General features: G+C 51.1%; 1 protein-coding gene across 4 annotated transcripts in view; it reads right to left on the bottom strand.

Annotated features, from left to right (window-relative positions):
• cabin1 (calcineurin binding protein 1) overlaps positions 1-13,105 on the bottom strand; it is a 696,151-nt gene extending 683,046 nt beyond the window's left edge. For 2 of the 4 annotated variants that reach the window (XM_038793549.1, XM_038793556.1), the window contains exons 1-3: positions 12,041-12,062; positions 5,600-5,664; positions 205-294 (exon numbers count right to left, since the gene is read on the bottom strand). In XM_038793549.1, the coding sequence (XP_038649477.1) occupies positions 205-294; positions 5,600-5,664; positions 12,041-12,047 (162 nt within the window). In that variant the 5' untranslated portion in view covers positions 12,048-12,062. Of the gene's footprint in view, positions 1-204; positions 295-5,599; positions 5,665-12,040; positions 12,063-12,702; positions 12,730-12,922 lie in introns of those variants that run through there. The other 2 variants (XM_038793568.1, XM_038793562.1) reach the window with 2 other exon arrangements.
• Positions 13,106-23,339: the final 10,234 nt, after the last annotated feature.

Below are 23,339 nucleotides of genomic sequence, written 5' to 3'. Positions count from 1 at the left end.
TGTATCGAAGAAACATACGTTAGTTAAATTAGTTACGTTACAGCCTAGAGAGCAGTCGCCAATGAACACAAAATGTCCATCAGGTAATCACAGGGCACCTGATATAAAAGGGCTATCAATCGCCTGGAAGATCCTCAGATTTTGCTTGGTTAGCCCATCTCAGCTGAAGTGCTACAATATGCAATGTTAATCAACGGTACAAACCTGAGCCTCTTTTGTTTGAGTTTTGTGGCTCTTGAAGGATTCCTCGTGGCCTTCAACCACTGTAGTGTCATTTAAAGCAGCAATACGGATCTACCAAAACAAATGTTTAATAAAATAAAACATAATTATCACACAAACAATTAACTAAGTTTAACAAGCTTATGAAGAACAGGTACATATCCTAGAACCTTGTCGAATTGTGATGTTACTCTCAACTCATCCTTTACACAATCTCGAGGGGATAAAATGAAAGGAATAGGAAGAGCAGGTTACTATGCAATGATGCATCTCACTAGTCTGGGGATAGATTAGCCATTTCAATAACTTTGTTCATACATTGCAACTCCAATTCACAAAATATCTGCTGGAGAATAAAAAATCTGATCAGCAACATGATTTTAGAAAACACTCTGATATTTTATTTTCTTCCTTTCTAGGGCTAGAATTTCCTCAAATTTATCAGGAAGGAAAAATGTGAAGCAAAAAATATTACTTTGTACCAACATTCAATTTTTCACTAAAATCTGAGGAAAATACAATTTAGGTCTCCCAGATACTACATGCTACCACTACAACACATACCACATACGACTAACCAACCAAGGGTACAAATAAGTAACACAGTAATAAATATGCCTTCTACCAAAGCAATATAACTACAGGTAGTTGGTTGGTCAGAATAACACTTTCTTTTTTATATATAAATTTAGAATACACAATTCATTTTTTCCAATTAAGGGGCAATTTAGCGTGGCCAATCGACCTACCCTGCACATCTTTGGGTGTGGGGGCGAATTCCACGCAGACTCGGAGAGAATGTGCAAACTCCACAGGGACAGTGACCCAGAGCCGGGATTAAACTGGGACCTCGGCGCCGTGAGGCTGCAGTGCTACCCACTGTGCCACCGTGCTAGAATAACACTTTCAAATGTAATCACATGGTGGCAGAAGCTTGGCTTCAGTCACTGTTTTCTCTGGTTAACTTAAGCTAACTCTTCTAATGCTTCCTCATGTAACTATGTTGGTTCTTCTGTTGATGAACCCAGGCAAACTAAGCAGTTAGTTCAGAGAGATAGAATTTTAATGTTAAACTACTTTCAAACCTTCCTCACACTTTGAATATTGTATACAATACAGGGCAGCGTATTATTAAAAGATTAAAGAGACACTGAAGTAAGTGCATAAAAGGACTTATAAATGTGATACCAGAAATACAGGAGTGTACCTATGAGAGGATGAACAGGCCGAGTCTCTTTTCTCTTGAAAAGAGAAAACTGATCTCAGAAGTCTTTAAAATTATGAAAGTGGACGAAAAATATTCTTCTTGTGGAGTGGAACAAAACTATTGGCCAACAATATCAGATAGTCACCAAGAAATTGAATATGGAATTCAGGAGAAATTGCTTTACCCAAAGAGTGGTGAGAATGTGGAACTCACTACCACAGGGTGCAATTGAGGGGAATAGCATTGATGCATTTAAGGGGAAGTTAAATAAGTGGACAAGGGAAAAGGAGTTAAGCTGATAGAGTTAGATGAGGAAAGACAGCAGAAAGTCAAGGGAAATGGAATTGGTTTAGCTAAATGGCCTATTTCTGTGCTGTATATCTTACGTGTATAAAAACCATTATCACCTCTCATCTCAAACTCTCTGTTGCAACCTTTTCTGTTTCTCCCAATGTTATTTAGGTAATTAGCTGTAATCCATGAAGGACCATAGGCATCTCTCTCTACTCGAGAGACAATTGAGGGGCATCACTACCAATCAAAACATCAAGCATGGGACATTTTGAGGAGCACAGACCTCCATGAACTACCACAGCCAGTGTGGGGTCGAGCCTGCACGATTGGTGTCATTGTGCATCAAACTCTAGCCCAATAAGCAAAATGTAATTTATGCTAATCTACAACCATTGCTTCTTTTGGCTTTCCACTCTTTTTATCTGTTTGGTTTGGAAGTCTAAAACATTAATACGGTTAGCACATTAGATGACAACATATCTCCCCGTATGCCTATTGTACAACTGATGAGGAAACTATGTAACATCAACAAAGCTATTACTCAGAGGCAAATACTAGCATATACCCAGGATTCATAGCTGGACAGAATTAAGTTGCCAGGGGATGGTGAGATGTGCAATAAGGTAAGTGTCATAGAACCATAGAATCGCTACAGTGCAGAAGGAGGCCATTTGGCCCATCAGGTCTGCACTGAGCCTCTGAAAGAGCATCCTGCCTAGACCCATTCCCCCAATCTTTCCCCGTAACCCTGGAACTCCATGCAACTTGCACATCTTTGGACATTAAGGTGCAATTTAGCATGGCCAATCCACCTAACCTGCACATTTTTGGACTGGGGAGGAAACCAGAGCACCGGGAGGAAACCCACGCAGATACAGGGAGAACGTGCAAACTTTAAACAGTCACACAAGGCTGGAATTGAACCCGGGTCCCTGGTACTGTGAAGCAGCAGTGTTAAATACTGTGCTGCCCTAATTATGTGTCATATTCTGCCATATCCTGCCAAGATGGATGGCAGCAAGACAGACATTTTCAGGCATCAAACAAGTGATTCTGGTGCCTGATATTTGTTCAACAAGCGTTCAAACTATCATACCTCTGGTCTAACAATTTAAAAATGACTACTCTCTTTGGATCGGTGCTGGTAAGCAGAGTTATGGTAGCTTCAAGACTAGCTTCACTACTGATGGGAGGCTGGGACAGAGACAACCGTGTAAATTCAGTAACCTGACACTTGAGTTAATCAGGTCATGGGGAAGCTTGAGAGATGGAGAGACAACCTAGATCATTTTTAAAAATAAATTTAGAGTACCCAATTATTTTGTTCCAATTAAGGGGCAATTTAGTGTGGCCAATCCACCTAACCTGCACATCTTTGAGTTGTGGGGGTGAGACCCACGCAGACACGGGGAGAACGTGCAAACTCCGCACGGGCAGTAACCCAGGGCCGGGATCAAACCCGGGTCCTCAGCGCCGTAGTCAGCAATGCTAACCACTGGGCCTCGGTGTTGCCCGATAACCAATAGCTTTGTTGATGTTACATAGTTTCCTCAGCAGTTGTACAATAGGCATACAGGAAGATATGCTGTCATCTACTGTGCTAACTGTATTAATGTTTTAGACTTCCAAACAAAACAGATAAAAAGAGTGGAAAGCCCAAAGGAGCAATGGTTCCTGGAAGGTAGACCCACAACAGGGGTTTTCCCATTTATCTCCAGATAACCCTGCAAAATCTAACGGTATGGGAATATTTGTTGAACAAGCAATAGGTGCAAACTCAAGGATATGGTAATGTTGGTTGGACAAGCAGGAGGAAACTGAGCAATGTTGACAAAATGTAGTTTTAGCTGATGAAATAAATACAAGCAATGCTCATGTACACATTCAGGGGCTCAGTCCTTGCCACTCTGAACTAAGCCCCATGTAACTACAGGAGACTCCTATCAGGTAAATGTAGATTTCTTAATAGTTATTGGTTTGAAGCAGTGATGGGTTGCTGCATGTTTCTAATACCCAGCTTGAGTACAATGTTACACGGTGATCCAGCTCACTGGATTCTCAGTAGATGGAAATTAAAACATTCAATGTGTTATTTCAACAAATTAACAATAAAAATAAACACTCCAATTACAAATTATACTTTCCCCAGCTGTCTCGACTGTCCCTGAAGCTGTTGTCTCTCTGGATGCAGGGGAGGCTTTTGACCAGGTCGAATAGGATTATCTGTCTGCAACTTTAGGTAAAATTTGGGTTTGGTCCAAAATTTACTTTTATACCTTCCCCACCACGAGTGTTCCCCTTCAAGCACACACTGCACTTGATCTGGCAATAGAACCCCTGTCAATAGCCTTGAAGTTATCCACACTGCTGAAGGGTATCTTTCGAGCTGGTGTGGAGCACTGCATATCCTTATATTCTGATGACCTTAATGTGTCATTAACCCTGTTGCCTGTGAAAACAGCATAATGAATATTTTTAATGTCTTTGGCTCGTTCCCTGGTTATAAACTGAATATCAACAAAAGTGAATGTTGAGAGCTTTGCTGTTTTGTATATCTGGAGCTGTTTTTTGCTACTTAGGTGTGCACACAACACGGTTCTCTTGTGACACGTCATAAAACAAATCATATGAGCCTGGCCACCAAAATTAAAGTGGATTTGCAGCGCTGGGATTGTTTGTCTCTTTCCTTAGCTAGTAGCATCCAATCCAAAGAAATTTATATTCTGTCCGATCTTTGTTTCTTTTCCAATGTCTCCCTATTTTTCTACCAAAATCATTTTTTGTTGTGATTAACAAACTGATATCAACATTTGCACAACATTGAGGGCCGAAGGGCCTGTTCGGTGCTGTACTGTTCTATGTTCTATTTATCTGGTCAGGCAGAACTCCAAGAGTCTGTACAGCGATACTTCAGAGAGGGAGACTGGTTGGTGGGTCAGCTCTTCCTAATCTACTGTATTATTATTGGGCAGCCAATATTCAAAATATTTTAACATGGTGTGATGATCCAAGTTTAAACTGGTGTCTTATGGAAGCGCACTCCTTTCTTTTAGAAAATATTTTATTGAGGCATTTATAATTTTAACAATTTTAAACATCAAGTTTCAACAAGAACAAAACAATATAACCAACACACACCCCCAGCAAATCCCAGCCAACATGGCTTACACAAACAATACCACCTTCCCCAGCCCCCTTTCTACTCGTTCTCCTGCCCTTACTCGCCCCTCCCATGCCTCCCCCCGCTTTGCTAACAGCCTAATTTTTCTCAAGGTCGACGAATGGCTGCCGCCTCCGGGCAAACCCCTGCAGCGATCCCTCCAAGGCGAATTTAATTTTCTCAAGTCTGAGAAATCACGCCATGTCCAACTTCAGGGGCTCAGAGTCTCTCCGAGTAAGATCCGTCTCCGGGCCACCAGGGAGGCAAAGGCCAGGACATCGGCCTCTCTCACCCCCTGGGTTCCCGGATCTTTTGACACACCAAAGATTGCCACCTCTGGATTCGGCACCACCCTCGCCTTTAAAACATTTGACATGACGTCAGCAAACCCCTGCCAGAAGCCTCTCGGCCTCGGACAAGCCCAAAACATATGGACATGGTGCGCAGGACCCCCCCCCCCGGACAGCGCCCACACTTATCCCCCACCCCCTCGAAGAACCTGCTCATCCGGGCCACCGTCAAATGCGCCCTGTGGACCACCTTAAACTGTATGAGGCTGAGCCTTGCACATGACGAGGATGCATTGACTCACCTCAGGGCCTCCTCCCATAATCTGGCCTTCAACTCCCCATACAACTCTTCTTCCACTTTCTCTTCACCTCCCCAATCGGGACTCCCTCCCATTCCATCAGTTCCTTGTAGATCTCTGAACCTACCTTTCTCCTTCTCCTGTTCTTGACACCATCTGATCCTGTAGCCCGTGGTGCGGGAAGGTCGAAACCTGCCTCCACATAAAATCCCTCACTTGCAGATACCGGAACCCATTCCCACCTGGAAACTAAAACTTCTCCTCCAGCTCCTCTAAGCTCGGGAAGCCCTCATCAATATACAGATCTCCAAATCTCTTGATCCCCGCCCGCTACCACCTCCAAGCACCCCATCCAGCCCACACCGACGCCCTTCCAACATAATGCGCTGCCTCCACTGTCCCCACACTCTCAGGGCTGCCACTACTATCAGGCTTTTGGAGTACCTGGCCGGCGAGAATGCAGTGCCCCAAACTCATGTCTTTACATGAGGCCGCCTTCACCCACTCCCAAACCCACCCCTCCCCCACTACCCACTTCCTGACCTTCGCAATATTTGCCGCCCAATAATAATTTATAAAATTCGGAAGGGCCGGCCCCACCCACGCTCCAGCAGCACCTTCTTCACCCGTGGGGTATTACCCGCCAAACAAATCCTGAGATCACCTCATTTGCTTCTTAAAGAACACCTTGGGGATAAAAATTAGAAAACTCTGGAAGACAAACAAAAACCTCGGGAAGACCGTCATTTTCACTGTCTGTATCGAGCCCATCAATGACAACGGGAGCGCATCCCACCTCTGAAAGCCCCCCTCATCTGTTCTACAAACCGACCCAGTTTCAGCTTGTGCAACTGGTCCCACTCCCGCACCAGTTTGGCATCTACATTTAGCAGAGAAATAGGTCTATATGACCCACATTGTTCCGGATCTTTATCTCACTTTAGAATGGGGAAGATCAACGTCTGCGACAACGTCGGGGGAGTACACACAGCTCCTTTACCTCATACCTCCTTATCAACAGCGGTCCCAATACCCGAGAACCATTTGTAGAATTCCACCGGGTACCCGTCTGGTCCCAGGGTCTTACCGGATTGCATCGCCTCCAGCCCCTGCACTACTTCTACCAGCCCAATTGGTGCCCCCAGGCCCTCTACCAACTCCTCATCCACCTTCGGGAACGCCGACTTTTCCAGGAACCGCCTCAACCCCCAGCTGGGGGTTCCAACTCGTATAGCTTAATATTGAAGTCCCTAAACACCCCGTTCATCCCCGCCGGGTCCAAGACCATATTCCCACCTATGTCCTTCACTTTCCCAATCTCCCTCGCTGCCTCCTGCTCCCTCAATTGGTGTGCCAGCATCCTGCTCGCCTTCCCCCCATAATCATATATTGTCCCCTCACCCTTCTCAACTGCCCCACCGCCTTACCCTCGGACAGTAGCCCAAACTCCATTTCAGCCTCTGCCGCTTCTTTAACAGCCCTACTTCCAGGGTCTCCGCATATCTCCCTTCCACCTGCAGGATTTCTTCCACTAGCTTTTCTATCTCCGCCTTCTCCCTATGTGCTCGAGTCGATATAAACCTCCCCCTGACCACTGCCTTTAGTGCCTCCCATACCGTACCTGCCAAAACCTCCCTGTATCATTAATCTTCACATATCCCCGGATGGCCTTCCTCACCCGCTCACACACCTCTTCCTTCGCCAACAGTCCCACATTCAGCCTCAATTGCGGGCGCTGGGCCCCATGGAAGCGCATCTTGCTGCTCATCCTCACTTTCTGCCTTAACTTGTGCCCCGCTACCCTTTCTGCCCTCTAAACACACGTCAAACTCCGTTGTGCTTTCTACTTTAATTATGGAAACAATTTCATCAGCATTTTAAACTTTCCACTTCTTCATTATTAGGTCCTATCTGTAATAATAACTTATTCTTGCCCTCAATGCTTGACTTGCGTTTGCCTTGTCTTGGAAGAAGGGACTCAAACGTTTTACTGACCCGTTAGTGGATGGGAACTTTAGCAAGCTTTAGCAAGCTTGCAGCCAAATTTAATTTACCTCAATCTAGTCTTTAAAGCTATTTTCAAGCCGTGGTTTGTTCACTCGCACTGTCCATCCTTTCCTCAATTGTTGGAAAAGATTTTGCCATTGCCTCAAACCAGCAGTGGTTCTATTTCAAGGTTGTACTAATATCCTCTGGACCCTCCCCTCTCGGGCTTGGGCTCGACCGTACTGGTGGGAGGAGGCCTATTTTAGCGCCACATCCTCCTGCAATCGGTCAAGCTTAATTCAGTTTAAAATTCTGCACTGAATTCACATTACCAAGACCAGAATTAGTGGGCGCGATTCTCCGCAAATGCGGCGAGTCGTAAAGGCTGCCGTGAAACTGGTCGCGTTTCACGGCAGCCTCCGCGCCCCCTCCCGGGACCCAATTCTCCCTCCCCCAGGCGGGGCTAGCAGCGGGGCCCCGTGAACCACGGCATCGCGGCCTTAGCAGCCGTCACTAAGTCCGCGCGCCAAGCGTCACGCCGGCTGACGCGCACGATAAAGTCAGCCGCGCATGCCGGATTAGACGGCTCCAACCCGCGCATGCGCGGGGCCGTCATCTCCCTCGGCCGCCCCGCGGACTGATCCTGCGGGGCGGCGGAGGGAGAAAGAGTGCGTCCGTTATGGACGCACTGCCCGCGATCGGTGGGCTCCGATCGCGGGCCCATGCCCCCTTTGGCACGGACGTGGTACTGCCGTGCCAATCGGGGTCCTGGATGCCCAGAACGGACATGTTGCGGCCGTTTTTACAACGGCAGCAAGCAGGTGTGTTTGCTGCCGTAAAAACGGCCGTAAAGGCCTGGGAACTCGGCCCATCGGCCTGGGGAGAATCGCTGTTCGCCATAAAAAACGGCGAGCAGCGATTCGTGTCGTGGGGGGGGGGGGGGGGGGGGGGGGGGGGGGAGAGAGAATAGCGGGAGGGAGTGAAAAATGTCGGGGACGCCCTCCCACTATTCTCCGACCCATCGTGGGCAGCAGAGAATCGCGCCCAGTATGTTTTTCTCCAATAGAAGCAACAGGTGCTCACTTGCCCCTGCAGGCCATACCCACATGTGCTGGTGATGCCTGAAGTTGGGGCAGCACGGTGGTGCAGTGGTTAGCATTGCTGCTTCACGACCAAGATCCCGGGTTCAATCCCAGCCCCGGGTCACTGTCCGTGTAGAGTTTGCACATTCTCCCCGTGTCTGTGTGGGTTTCGCCCCCACAACCCAACGATGTGCAGGGTAGGTGGATTGGCCACACTAAGTTGCCCCTTAATTGGAAAAAATGAATTGGGTACTTAAAAAAAAATTTTTTATGCCTGAAGCTGACCGATTTTAGGTTGTCCCTCTTTGACACTCTTTCCAAAGTTCTAGATATTGACAGACAACCTTGTCCTTTGATAGCCATATTTGGAGTCTAATCCGCACTGGTCAGTTTCACTAAAATTGAGGCAGTGTCATTTCATTTGCCTCAAGGATTTTATTAACCTGGAAGTTCCCCCAAGCCATCCAATGCTTCATCCTGGTTGGAAGGCTTAATCTTCTCTTTAGCACAAGGCTAAATAGCTGGCTTTGAAAGCAGACCAAGGCAGGCTAGCAGCATGGGTTCAATTCCCATACCAGCCTCCCCGAACAGGTGCCGGAATGTGGCGACTAGGGGCTTTTCACAGTAACTTCATTTGAAGCCTACTTGTGACAATAAGCGATTTTCATTTAATTTCAATATGGAATATACATTAAGTATGCCATAAGAGGATCCATGCAAAATATTTTTTTAGCTGCCAATCATTTGTCTCTTTCTTTAAAGAGTTAATTACTGTCAGCTGTTAATTTTACTTTTTTGCATAGTTCTTGTTTGTTTGTCTGTTTATGAGAGGGTACTGTATTGTATTTTATTTACCTGCTCCTTTCCTCTTTTGGAAACCAATAAAGAGTTTACAAAAAGAAAATCTACTTCAGCAGAGAATAATGTGGCTCATACTCTCTTCTGATAAAGCACAGAGGGTTTTGTATGGTTCAAGCAGACATGGTACAAACGTATCACTCAAAAGATGTTTGAAGTTTTTCATGGCAGTTACATTGAGTAAGAACTTTTGAGTAAAATCCATTCCTCCAGAAGACAGGCATGGCAAGATCTGAGGCGTTCAAGGCAGACGACCCCGTCCTATACAAGAAATCCAGGTACAACCTCCGCAAAGCCATCCGAGATGCCAAGAGAGAATATCAAACTAAGCTAGAGTCACAGACAGACTATCGGCGGTTGTGGCAAGGACTAAACAACATAACGGGCTACAAAGCGAAGCCAAGCAGTGTCTCTCGCAGCAGCGCACCCCTCCCCAATGAACTTAATGCATTCTATGCTCGGTTCGAGCAAGTAACCAACAATCCGCTGTCGAGTGCCCCAGCAGCCCATAATTCATCCATACCCACCATCACAGTTTCCAAAGTCAGATCGGCCTTCCTGAAAGTGAACCCGCAGAAGGCGACGGGCCCGGACGGGATCCCTGGTCGTGCACTCAGAACCTGCACAGAGCAGCTGGCAGAGGTATTCACAGACATCTTTAACCTGTCCCTACTCCACTCCGAGGTCCCCACCTGCTTCAAGAAGATCACCATCATACCGGTACCAAAGAAGAACCAGGCAACGTGCCTCAATGACTACCGCCCGGTGGCCCTGACATCAGTTGTAATGAAGTGTTTCGAGAGGCTGATCATGAAGCGCATCACCTCCATACTCCCAGAACGCCTTGACCCACTTCAATTCGCATGCCATCACAACCGGTCCACATCAGACGCCATTTCCCTGGCCCTACACTCATCCCTAGAGCATCTCGAAAACAAGGATTCCTACATCAGACTCCTATTTATTGACTACAGCTCCGCATTCAACACCATAATCCCAGCCAAGCTCATATCAAAGCTCCAAAACCTAGGACTTGGCCCTCCACTCTGCAACTGGATTCTCGATTTTCTGACCAACAGACCACAATCAGTAAGAATGAACACCAACACCTCCTCCACAATAGTCCTCAATACCGGTGTTCGCAAGGCTGAGTACTTAGCCCCTACTCTACTCCCTGTACACACACAACTGCGTGGCAAAACTTGGTTCCAACTCCATCTACAAGTTTGCTGACGATACGACTATAGTGGGCCAAATCTCGAATAACGACGAATCAGAAAACAGGAGGGAGATAGAGAACCTAGTGGAGTGGTGTAACGACAACAATCTCTCCCTCAATGCCAGCAAAACTAAAGAGCTGGTCATTGAAAATTGAAAATCGCTTATTGTCACGAGTAGGCTTCAATGAAGTTACTGTGAAAAGCCCCTAGTCGCCACATTCCGGTGCCTTCAGGAAGCAAAGTACTGTACACACCCCTGTCAGCATCAACAGGACTGAGGTGGAGATGGTTAGCAGTTTCAAATTCCTAGGGGTGCACATCACCAAAAATCTGTCCTGGTCCACTCACGTCGACGCTATCACCAAGAAAGCACAACAGCGCCTATACTTCCTCAGGAAACTAAGGAAATTCGGCATGTCCACATTAACCCTTACCAACTTTTACAGATGCACCATAGAAAGCATCCTATCGGGCTGCATCACCTGGTATGGCAACTGCTCGGCCCAGGACTGCAAGGAACTTCAGAGAGTCATGAATACCGCCCAGTCCATCACACAAACCTGCCTCCCATCCATTGACTCCATCTACACTTCCCACTGCCTGGGGAAAGCGGGCAGCATAATCAAGGATCCCTCCCACCCGGCTTACTCACTTTTCCAACTTCTTCTATCGGGCAGGAGATACAGAAGTCTGAGAACACGCACGAACAGACTCAAAAACAGTTTCTTCCCCACTGTCATCAGACTCCTAAATGACCCTCTTATTGACTGACCTCATTAACACTACACCCTGTATGCTTCATCTGATGCCAATGCTATGTAGTTACATTGTATATCTTGTGTTGCCTATTATGTATTTTCTTGAATTTGGTTTAATTCCCTTTTCTTCCCATGTACTGAATGATCTGTTGAGCTGCTTGCAGAAAAATACTTTTCACTGTACCTCGGTACAGGTGACAATAAACAAATCCAATCCAATCCAATCCAATCCAGTATATGCTGCCCAAAATGTCGAAGACTACCAGGTTTATTTGTGGCACCTTTACAGTTATCTCAAAACGTTATCCTGTGAGCAGCAAAACACTCATCCTCACCAGCATTGGCATACACGAAGATGCATGTCATCATTTAAGAAATAAAGAGAAAGATGGCAATTTTTATTTTTTTAAATAAATTTAGATTACCCAATTATTTTTTCCAATTAAGGGGCAATTTAGCATGGCCAATCCACCTACTCTGCACATTTTTGGGTTGTGGGGGCAAAACCCACACAGACACGGGGAGAATGTGCAAACTCCATACGGACAATGACCCAGAGCCGGGATCGAACCTGGGACCTCAGCGCCGTGAGGTGGTTGTGCTAACCACTAGGCCACCGTGCTGCCAAAAGATGGCAATTTTAACTACCCATCATTAAATCTACCTGTCATGAAATCATTCACATCGTTCACAGTGCAGAGGAAATCTGGAAATCTTCCTCCCAGGTATTTCACTAACCATTCCAGTTTTCATTCCATTCATAATTCCTCGAAGCAGTTTAGGCCAGTCTGCAGTGGGGCTTAGACAATATTAAGAATTCAACTGAAAGTGGCAGATAACATTCGGATCACATCACTGCCAGATAATAGCCAAATAACTATTTCCACAAAGAAAAACAATCCTTCAACAGCACCACCACCATCACCTTGGGCATCACCATCATGCAGAAGTTTAATTTGGTCCAGTCACAAAGGCAGCACACAACTGCCTTTCCTGTGACAAGTGACCCCTAAAAGCCTCTCAAGCATCAACAGTGTCCAAGTCAGGAGACTGGACCTTCAACCTGCTGAGAACTTCCAGCACCTTCTGCTGTTATTTCTGTCGACAATTGTTCTGACGGTGCAGCAGCAACTCTAAAAGCCTTACACCATCGTGGACAAAGCAATCCATGGGAGCATCAACCCTAGCCTAGACTCATTATCCATCTCCTTCATTATCGATGCAATACATAAAAGCCGCATTGCAACGAATGCTCAGCAAGTATTACATGAACACTATCTTCTTTGATCCCCACGCTTCTCCACCAATATCGAGTTAGATTCCTACCGTGACACCCATTGCAGAAGCACTCACGATACTGCACTGTGACTGGTTTAAAGGAGTAGGCCTTTTTCAAACTACAAAGCAGCAGTATAGTGCCGATGCTCAGCCCAGAGAGATGGCACCTCGTTTCGAACAAACCTCAGCCGCTCAGGGATTTTGTAGCTGGGCAGGTTCAAGGGGGCAGCCCGGCGGCAGGCTACATTCCCAGGCCGGTCTCACTTACCATCCTGTGCCAAGCTGGGCTCCGCTCCGCTGGAAGGGTCTCCTCACTCCGGCTTCACACACACACTCAGAGGCAGGGAGAAGGATCCGGTCACCGAATCGCCCGACAAGCGACAGCCAACGGCGCCCGCTCAATGCGGGAGGTCGGAGCAGCAGAGCGGGCCCTGGGGAGGGGGTGATGGGCCCTCACTGTCTGGGGGGGGGGGGGGGATGGGCCCTCACTGTCTGGGGGGGGGGGGGGTGATGGGCCCTCACTGTCGGGGGGGGGGGGGGGTGGGCCCTCACTGTCGGGGGGGGGGGGGTGATGGGCCCTCACTGTCTGGGGGGGGGGGGGGGTGATGGGCCCTCACTGTCTGGGGGGGGGGGGTGATGGCCCTCACTGTCCGGGGGGGGGGGGGGTGATGGGCCCTCACTGTCGGGGGGGGGGTGATGGGCCCTCACTGTCGGGGGGGGGGGGGTGATGGGCCCTCACTGTCGGGGGGGGGGTGATGGGCCCTCACTGTCGGGGGGGGGGGTGATGGGCCCTCACTGTCGGGGGGGGGGGGTGATGGGCCCTCACTGTCGGGGGGGGGATGGGCCCTCACTGTCGGGGGGGGGGGGGGTGATTGGGCCCTCACTGTCTGGGGGGGGGGGGGTGATGGGCCCTCACTGTCTGGGGGGGGGGGTGATGGGCCCTCACTGTCTGGGGGGGGGGTGATGGGCCCTCACTGTCTGGGGGGGGGGGGGTGATGGGCCCTCACTGTCTGGGGGGGGGGTGATGGGCCCTCACTGTCTGGGGGGGGGGTGATGGGCCCTCACTGTCTGGGGGGGGGGGTGATGGGCCCTCACTGTCTGGGGGGGGGGGGGATGGGCCCTCACTGTCTGGGGGGGGGGGGTGATGGGCCCTCACTGTCTGGGGGGGGGGGTGATGGACCCTCACTGTCTGGGGGGGGGGGGTGATGGGCCCTCACTGTCTGGGGGGGGGGGTGATGGGCCCTCACTGTCTGGGGGGGGGGGGGGGGGGTGATGGGCCCTCACTGTCTGGGGGGGGGGGGGGTGATGGGCCCTCGCTGTGTGGGGGGGGGGGGTGATGGGCCCTCACTGTCCTGGGGGGGGGTGATGGGCCCTCACTGTCTGGGGGGGGGGGGGGTGATGGGCCCTCACTGTCTGGGGGGGGGTGATGGGCCCTCACTGTCTGGGGGGGGGGGGGGGTGATGGGCCCTCACTGTCTGGGGGGGGATGGGCCCTCACTGTCTGGGGGGGGGGGATGGACCCTCACTGTCTGGGGGGGGGGATGGGCCCTCACTGTCTGGGGGGGGGGGGGTGATGGGCCCTCACTGTCTGGGGGGGGGATGGGCCCTCACTGTCTGGGGGGGGGTGATGGGCCCTCACTGTCTGGGGGGGGGATGGGCCCTCACTGTCTGGGGGGGGGGATGGACCCTCACTGTCTGGGGGGGGGGGATGGGCCCTCACTGTCTGGGGGGGGGGGGGGAATAGGCCCTCACTGTCTGGGGGGGGGGGGGAATAGGCCCTCACTGTCTGGGGGGGGGGGGAGATGGGCCCTCACTGTCTGGGGGGGGGGGATGGGCCCTCACTGTCTGGGGGGGGGGGATGGGCCCTCACTGTCTTGGGGGGGGGAGATGGGCCCTCGCTGTCTTGGGGGGGGGGGGGGTGATGGGCCCTCACTGTCTTGGGGGGGGGGGGGAGATGGGCCCTCACTGTCTTGGGGGGGGGGGGGAGATGGGCCCTCACTGTCTTGGGGGGGGGAGATGGGCCCTCACTGTCTTGGGGGGGGGGGAGATGGGCCCTCACTGTCTTGGGGGGGGGGGAGATGGGCCCTCACTGTCTTGGGGGGGGGGGAGATGGGCCCTCACTGTCTTGGGGGGGGAGATGGGCCCTCACTGTCTTGGGGGGGGGGGTGGGCCCTCACTGTCTTGGGGGGGGGGATGGGCCCTCACTGTCTTGGGGGGGGGGATGGGCCCTCACTGTCTTGGGGGGGGGGGGCCCTCACTGTCTGGGGGGGGGGATGGGCCCTCACTGTCTGGGGGGGGGATGGGCCCTCACTGTCTGGGGGGGATGGACCCTCAGTGTCTGGGGGGGGTGGACCCTCAGTGTCTGGGGGGGTGGACCCTCAGTGTCTTGGGGGGGGGGGTGGACCCTCAGTGTCTGGGGGGGGGACAGGTGGCCCCTCAGTGTCTGGGGGGGGGGGTGGACCCTCAGTGTCTGGGGGGGGGGTGGACCCTCAGTGTCTGGGGGAGGGGGTGATGGGCCCTCACTGTCTGGGGGAGGGGGTGATGAGACGTCACTGTCTGGGAGTGAGAGTGATGGGCCCTCACTTTCTGGGGGACGGGGTGATGTGCCCTCACTGTCTTGGGGGGGGGGGGTGATGGACCCTCACTGTCTGGGGGGAGGGGGTGATGGGCCCTCACTGTCTGGGGGGGAGGGGGTGATGGGCCCTCACTGTCTGGGGGGAGGGGGTGATGGACCCTCACTGTCTGGGGGGGGGGGCGATGGACCCTCACTGTCTGGGGGGGGGGGTGGGATGGACCCTCACTGTCTGGGGGGGGGGGGGGGGGATGGACCCTCACTGTCTGGGGGGAGGGGGTGATGGACCTTCACTGTCTGGGGGGGGGGGGGGATGGGCCCTCACTGTCTGGGGTGGGGGTGATGGGCCCTCACTGTCTGGGGGAGGGGGTGGGGGTGATGGGCCCTCACTGTCTGGGGAGGGGTGATGGACCCTCACTGTCTGGGGTGGGGGTGATGGGCCCTCACTGTCTGGGGTGGGGGTGATGGCCCTCACTGTCTGGGGTGGATGATGGGCCCTCACTGTCTGGGGGGAGGGGGTAATGGGTCCTCACTGTCTGAGGGAGGGGGTGATGGGCCTTCACTGTCTGGGAGTGAGAATGATGGGCCCTCACTGTCTGGGGAGGGGGTGATGGGCCCTCACTGTCTGGGGAGGGGGTGATGGGCCCTCACTGTCTGAGGGAGGGCTGTGATGGATCTGCTGTCAGGGAGGAGTCACAGACCTTCACTGAGGGTGGTGAAGACTGATGGACCCTCACTGACGGGGCACGCTGGCAGGTCGTTGTCTCTGCCCTTTTCCGTTGCCATAGGGCATCTCCCCCACACACCTCAATAATCGGTCTTCCTACTGGCTTACAGCCCAATAAAAGCATCAAATCAGTTTACAGGATTCCACTCCCAGCCAGGAAACCGGTCATCGCTCCACATACAGTGAGCGGGGCCTGGAGCTCCAGGGGGCGGGGCTGGGAGCTCCAGGGGGCGGGGCCGGGAACTCCAGGGGGCGTGGCCGGAAACAGCAATGGGCGGGGCCGGGAACTCCCGTGCGCGGGAGCTCCAGTGGGCAGTGTCAGAAGCCCAAGTGGGCAGGGCCGGGAACTCCAGTAGGTGGGGTCGTGACCTCGTGGGTGGGGCCAGGTTTTCAGTGAGCATGGTCGGGAGTTTAAGTCGGCGCTGCCGGGAGCTCAACTGGGCGGGACCTGGGGCTCCAGTGGGCAGGGTCGGGACTTCCAGTGGGCGGAGGAAGCTCCAATGGGCGGATCCTGTGCTCTAGTGGGCATGTGCGAAATTCCAGTGGGCGGGACCAGGGGCTCCCCGGGGAGGGGCCGGGAGCTCCTCCGGAAGGGGCCGGGGCCTCAAGTGGGCGGGGTAAGGGGCTCTAGTGGGTGGGGCTCCAGCGGGCGGGGTAAGGGGGGGCTCCAGCGGGCGGGGGGTAAAGGGCCAGAGTGGGCAGGACCAGTGGGCGGGGAAGGAAGCTCAAGTGATTTTGTGGGGAGATGCGGGATTCTGTCTATTCATCCTGTTTGTGAAGCGCGGAAGTCACTGGCTAAATTTTCAATTTTGAGGTGAAGGAAGTCGGTACCGATAAGAAAGTGGCCGTGATGAGGAGACGCAGGAAGTCTCACTTGTCTCCACCCAGCCTGACACACCCCCTCCCCCCAGCCTCACTGCCACCCACCCTCCCCACCCCCACTGACACCCCCCTCCCCCCCACCCCCACTGACACCCCCCACCCCACCGACACCCCCCACCCCCACTGACACCCACACCCACTGACACCCACACCCACTGACACCCCCCACCCCACTGACACCCCTCCCACTGACACCCCCCTCCCCCAGCCTCACTGACACCCCCTCCCCCCCCCAGCCCCACTGCCACCCGCCCTCCCCCCCAGCCCCACTGCCACCCGCCCCTCCCCCCCAGCCCCACTGCACCCGCCCTCCCCCCCTGCCCCACTGCCACCCGCCCTCCCCCCCAGCCCCACCTGCCACCCGCCCTCCCCCCCCCAGCCCCACTGCCACCCGCCCTCCCCCCCCCCAGCCCCACTGCCACCCGCCCTCCCCCCCAGCCCCACTGCCACCCGCCCTCCCCCCCCAGCCCCACTGCCACCCGCCCTCCCCCCCAGCCCCACTGCCACCCGCCCTCCCCCCCCCAGACTCACTGACACCCACCCTCCCCCCCCAGACTCACTGACACCCGCCCTCCCCCCCCAGACTCACTGACACCCGCCCTCCCCCCAGACTCACTGACACCCGCTCTCCCCCCCCAGACTCACTGACACCCGCCCTCCCCCTGACTCACTGACGCCTGCCCTCCCCCCCCGACTCACTGACACCCGCCCTCCCCCCTCAGACTCACTTACACCCGCCCCCCTAGACTCACTGACCCTCCCCTCCCCCCCCCCCCAGACTCACTGACCCCCCGCCGTCCCCCCCGACGCAAATACATGAGCAAAAGCAGTATAGAGCATCGTGAATAGTGTTCTTACACGGAACAGATCTGTCCAAGGGAGAGTCGTTGAGGAGACCTGTAGCTGTGTGGAAGAAGCTGTTCCTATGTCTGGAAGTGCGGTCTTTAGACTTCTGTACCTTCTGCCTGATGGAAGGGTCTGCAAGAAGGCAATGCCTGGGTCGGAGGGGTCGCTGATAATGATGTCTGCCTTCCTAAGGCAGCGGGAGGTGTAGACAGAATCAATGTGGGGATGGCAAGCTTGTGTAATGCGTCGGGCTGAGTTCACCACACTCTGCAGTTTCTTGCGATCTTGGACCGAGCAGTTGCCATACCAGGTTATGATGCAGCCGAATAGGATGCTCTCTATCGCACATCTGTAGAAGTTTGTGAAAGTCGATGCAGACGTGCCAAATATCTTTAGCTTCCGTAGGAATTAGAGACGTTCGGGCTTTCTTGACTGTTGTATCAACATGAGTGGACCAGAACAGACTGTGGTTGATGGTGACCTCCAGGTCCTTAAAGTTATCGAGCATCTCCACTTCGGAGCCAGAGCATGGTGTACCGAAAACAGCCTCTCTCTAAATGTCGGAAGGACCAAGGAACTGATCATCGACTTCAGGAAGCGCAGCACGACACACACACTCCCGTCTGCATCAATGGCTCCGAAGTGGAGATGGTCGATAACTTTAAGGACCTGGAAGTCACCATCACCAACAGTCTGTCCTGGTCCACTCGCGTTGATATATTAGATGATATTTTAAAATACCTGAAACCCTTGGCTGAGCCCAATAATCTGCAGTCAGCAGGTTTTTAAAATTTAAACGCAAATAACCTTTTATTATTCAACAGTAATATGATTTTACTGACAGAAAAATCTAACTGATAAATGCCCCTTTCCCAACACTTCCCTCTTTCTGACTACCCTCACTCTCTAAACATACACAAGCAACACAGAGGGAAAAGGATGGTTGAGAGCGAAGAAATAAATAAAGGATTTTTGATGCACTAGGATGGCTTCCAGTTCACGTAGAATCATAGAATTTTACAGCACAAAAGGGGGCCATGTCTGCAGCGGCTCCCGAAAGAGCTCCCCAGCTGGTTTCCATTGTTGCTCGTTATGCTTTCCCTTAATTTGTTCTGTTTTAATTACCTTTGCTCAAGAGTCGCCAGGTATCTTTCTGATACTACCACAGGGTTCAAAGCCAAGTACTGATCAATGACTCAATATACCAGTTAGTAAGTTGAAATCAATACACATTTATTTACACACACAGTCAATTATTACTCATGCATAAACTCTACTTGCTAAACTACAACTACTACTACTTAGCTTCGGGTGGCCCATCCAGTCAGAGGAACAATGGCCGTTGTCCGGTTCTGATACTGCTGGCTTCGAAGTGGTATGGAATAGTAGCTAGGAGCATCTATCTCGTAGCGTGCGTTGACCTTAGACTTACTTGGTTGGTGCAGCTGCTAGGCAGGTCTCTCCTCGCTGAGAGCAAGGCCGAGAGAGCCAAGAGAGCGAACTGAACTTGGGGACTCTGTTTTATAGTCCCCAGGGGTTTTGCACCCTTCTGGGCGGACCCCAGACTTGGTCCCAATTAATTGGACCATGTCCCAATCGTTCCTATTGATTTTCTCCAATACCGGAGTTGTTCCCTGATCGTTGGGCGGCCCCTATGTGGCTGTTGGCCTGCCTTTGTTTTAGCTCCCACTGGCGCCGGGGGTCTGTCCTGGTCTCGATTGTTTCAATGTTTCCTTTTTGTCTCCGGAGATAGCTCATTAATATGTTAATGGCTATTGGTTTCAGTTCTGTCTGGGTTCTGCAAATCTTAATACACAGGAAACCTTGCACCTGCTTGTTTTCCCTAGTGCTGTCTAATTTTCCTTGCACACTTTGCGGGCATCCGTTTTGGAATTGGGACATGGCCACCCCAGGTGGCTACACCATTCCCCACCTCAACTCCGTAACCCTCCAAATTAATCACTTTCAAATGTATATCCAGCTCTCTTTTGATACCTCCAACGGAATCCATCTCCAACACTCTCCCACGCAGCGCATTCCAAACCCCAACAACTCTGAGTAAAGACGTTCCTCCTCATTTCACTCCTAGCTCTCTTTCTGAACATCTTGAAATTGTGACCCCTAGTCACTGACTTACCAACTAGTGGAAACATAATACCCTTCTTTACCTGGCAAAATTGTTCATAATTTTAATACCTCAATAGGGTCACCTCTTAATCTTCTCTGCTCTAAGGACAACATGTCCAATTTCTCTAATCTTTTATTGTATCTAAAAATCCTCAATCCTGGTATCATTGTAGTAAATTTTGTGACCCTAATAAAGATTATTGTTATCCTCTGCACTCTCTAGGGCTTTAATACCCTTCCTTAAATAAGGTGCCCAAAACTAAACACAATATTCCAAATGTGGTCTGGCCAATGATTTATAGAGGTACAGAATCACTTCCTTCCTTTTATACTCTATGCCTCTATTTATAAACCCAAGAATCCTATAAACTTTCTGATAGAGTCTAGTTTTATTCATACAGGGGCTAGTTGAATGCATATCAGCTGAAGAAGCTAAATATTAAAAGTGTCTTGACTCTGGGAACTCAGCCATTGTCTCATCTGTCTATGTGGAGTTTCCACTTTCCCCCCGTGTCTGCGTGGGTTTCCTCCGGGTGCTCCAGTTTCTTCCCACAGTCCAAAAATGTGCAAGTTAAGTGGATTGGCTATGCTAAATTGCCTTTAGTGTCCAAAAAGGTTGGGTTGGGTGGGGTTACTGGGTTAGGGTAGGGATGTGGGCTTAGATATTGTGCGCTTTCCAAGGGTCGGTGCAGATGCGATGGGCTGAATGGCCTCCTCCTGCTCTGTAAATTCTATGATACTCTATGATAATGAATTAACCATTGTATTCCAGTGTATTCAGCTCGGAGAACGTATTCTTGTCTGTCTAATCAACTAATCAGTTCTAGCAAGGTGTCCGCCAAGCCTCTCGCCCACTGGACTCCTGGATCTTCCGACACTCCAAAAATCGGCATCTCTGGACTCGGCACCACCTGTGGTTTTAGTACCTGTGTTTTTAGTACCATGTGTAACATGGCAGGTGCAAGAAAACATATCTAGTAATTTTCCTAAGAATGTGCACGCAGATGCAAAGCTAGTTTTGATAGGCACCAGTCAATATTAAGTAATGTCCAATGTTTGATTTATAAATTATCCTCTAAGTACAGACATTGAACAAACCAGGAAGTCTCAGCTCAGAATTAGAAGCCAGGGCAACATGGTTTTGCAGTGGTTAGCACTGCTGCCTCACGTCGCCGAGGTTTCAGGTTTGATCCCGGCTGTGGATCACTACCCATGTGGAGTTTGCAGATTCTTCCTGTGTTTGCGTGTGTTTCGCCCCCACAACCCAAAGATGTGCAGGCTAGGTGGATTGGCCACACTAAATTGCCTCTTAATTAGAAAAATGAATTGGGTACTCAAAATTTATTTCTAAAAAAAAATAGAATAAAAGCCAATGAAAGTAAATGAGGGGTTTAACCAGAGATAAGAATTCCATTAAAAGTAGGGCTTTTGAGGTCGAGGTCTTTGTTCCTGAATCATCTATTTGTTTGTGTTCACGTGATTTCCTTTTGTGCTTTATGCCATGTGCTTGACTTTTTTATGTATTTTAAAAGCATTTTATTCAGGTATTTGTAATTTTATAAACATATCAGTAACAACAACAGTAAACAGTGCAAATCCAAATATAAATATATTGCATAAATCATCTCCATCCCTAACAAGTTCCTCCTACCCTAAACAGAAAATAGCCTAACTCCCCCCCCCCCCCCCCCCCCCCCCCCTTCAATATTCTGCCTTTGCTGACAGTTCATTTCCCTGAAGAAGTCGACAAACGACTGCCACCTCCGGACGAACCTTAGCATTGGCCCTCTTCGGGCGAACTTGATTTTCTCAAACCCCCCCCCAGCACATGATGAGGTCATATTGACTCTACTCAAGGTATCCGCCCACAGACCTGCCTCGATCTCTCCCCTAGCTCACCTTACCATTTGCCCTTTAGCTCCTCTATCTGAGTTACCTCAGACTCCATGAGTTCTTTGTAGATATCCGATACCTTCCCCTCTCCCATCCCCGTTCTGGAAACTATCCTGTCCTATATCCCCTGTGGCAGTAGGAGTGGAAAGGTCAAAACCTGCCTTTGCAAAAAATCCCCCATCCTCTCAATCCCTGCTCTCTGCCACCTCCGAAACCCCCCATCCAGCCTTCTCGGTACAAACCGATGATTGTTACAAATTGGAGCCCAGACCGATGCTCCCTCCACTCTCATCCGCATCCTCCACTGCCCCCAGACTCTCAGGGACGCCATCGGGCTTGTGGAGTAATGGGCCGGCGTGAACGGCAGAGGTGCTGCTATCAATGACCCCAGACTTGTGTCCACTCGCTCCCACACTGACCCCCCCACTACCCACTTCGTAATCATGGCTGTATTTGCTTCCCAGTAATAGTTGCTCAAGTTCAGCAGCGCCAACCCACCCTCCCCTCGACTGCGCTCCAGCAACACTTTCTTCAATCGCGGGGTTTACCGGCCCACACAAAACCCAAAATCACCTTGTTTACCCGTTTAAAAAAGGCCCTTGGGATAAAGATCGAGTGGTACTGGAAAACAAACAGAAATCTGGAGAGGCTGTCGTTTTCACGGTCTGCACGCTCCCCGCCAGTGACAGTGGGAGCATGTCCCACCTTCTAAAGTCCTCCTTCATTTGCTCCATTAGCCGGGTCAGATTTAGCTTATGTAATGTCTCCCATTCCCGTGCCACCTGGATTCCCAAACAGCAGAAGCTCCCTCCCACCACTCTAAATGGCAACTCTCCCAGTCCCCTCTCCTGGCCCCTCATCTGGATCGCGAACATCTCACTTTTCCCCATATTCAATTTATACCCCGAAAACCGGCCAAATTCCCCTAACATAGAACAGTATGATGTTGGCCCACGATGTTGTGCCGACCATTTATCCTAATCTAAGATCAACCTAACCTACTCCCCTTCAATTTACTGCTGTCCATGTGCCTGTCCAAAAGTTGCTTAAATGTCCCTAATGACTGATTCCACCACCTCTGCTGGCAGTGCATTCCATGCACCCACCACTCTCTGTAAAGAACCGACTGACCTCTGACACCTCCCTATACTTTCCTCCAATCACCTTAAAATTATGTCACCTCGGGACAGCCATTTCTATCCTGGGGAAATGTCTCTGGCTATCCACTCTATCCATGCCTTTCATCACCTTGTACACCTCTTATCAAGCCACTTCTCTTCCTTCTCTCCAGTGACAAAAGCCCTAGCTCCATCAACCTTTCTTCATTAGACATGCCCTGCAGTCCAGGCAGCATCCTGGTAAATCTCCTCTGCACCCTCTCCAAACCATCCACATCATTCCTATAATGAGGTGACCAGAACTGGACACAATATTCCAAGCGTGGTCTAACCAGGGTTTTATAAAGCTGCAGCAAAACCTCGCGTTCTTAAACTCAATCCCCCTGTTAATGAAAGCCAACACAACAAACGCCTTCTTTTTTTTTAATAAACAATTTTATTGAGGTAGTTTTTGGCTTTATAAACAGTTACAGACATCATCAGAAAGAAAGCAAAAAAAGGCAAAAATGTGCAAACATCCA

Source organism: Scyliorhinus canicula, chromosome 1 (genome assembly GCF_902713615.1).
Source record: "Scyliorhinus canicula chromosome 1, sScyCan1.1, whole genome shotgun sequence".
Lineage (NCBI taxonomy): Eukaryota > Metazoa > Chordata > Chondrichthyes > Carcharhiniformes > Scyliorhinidae > Scyliorhinus > Scyliorhinus canicula.
The sequence above is the reverse complement of the archived record's forward strand: the minus strand, read 5'-3'. Positions and strand labels throughout refer to the sequence as shown.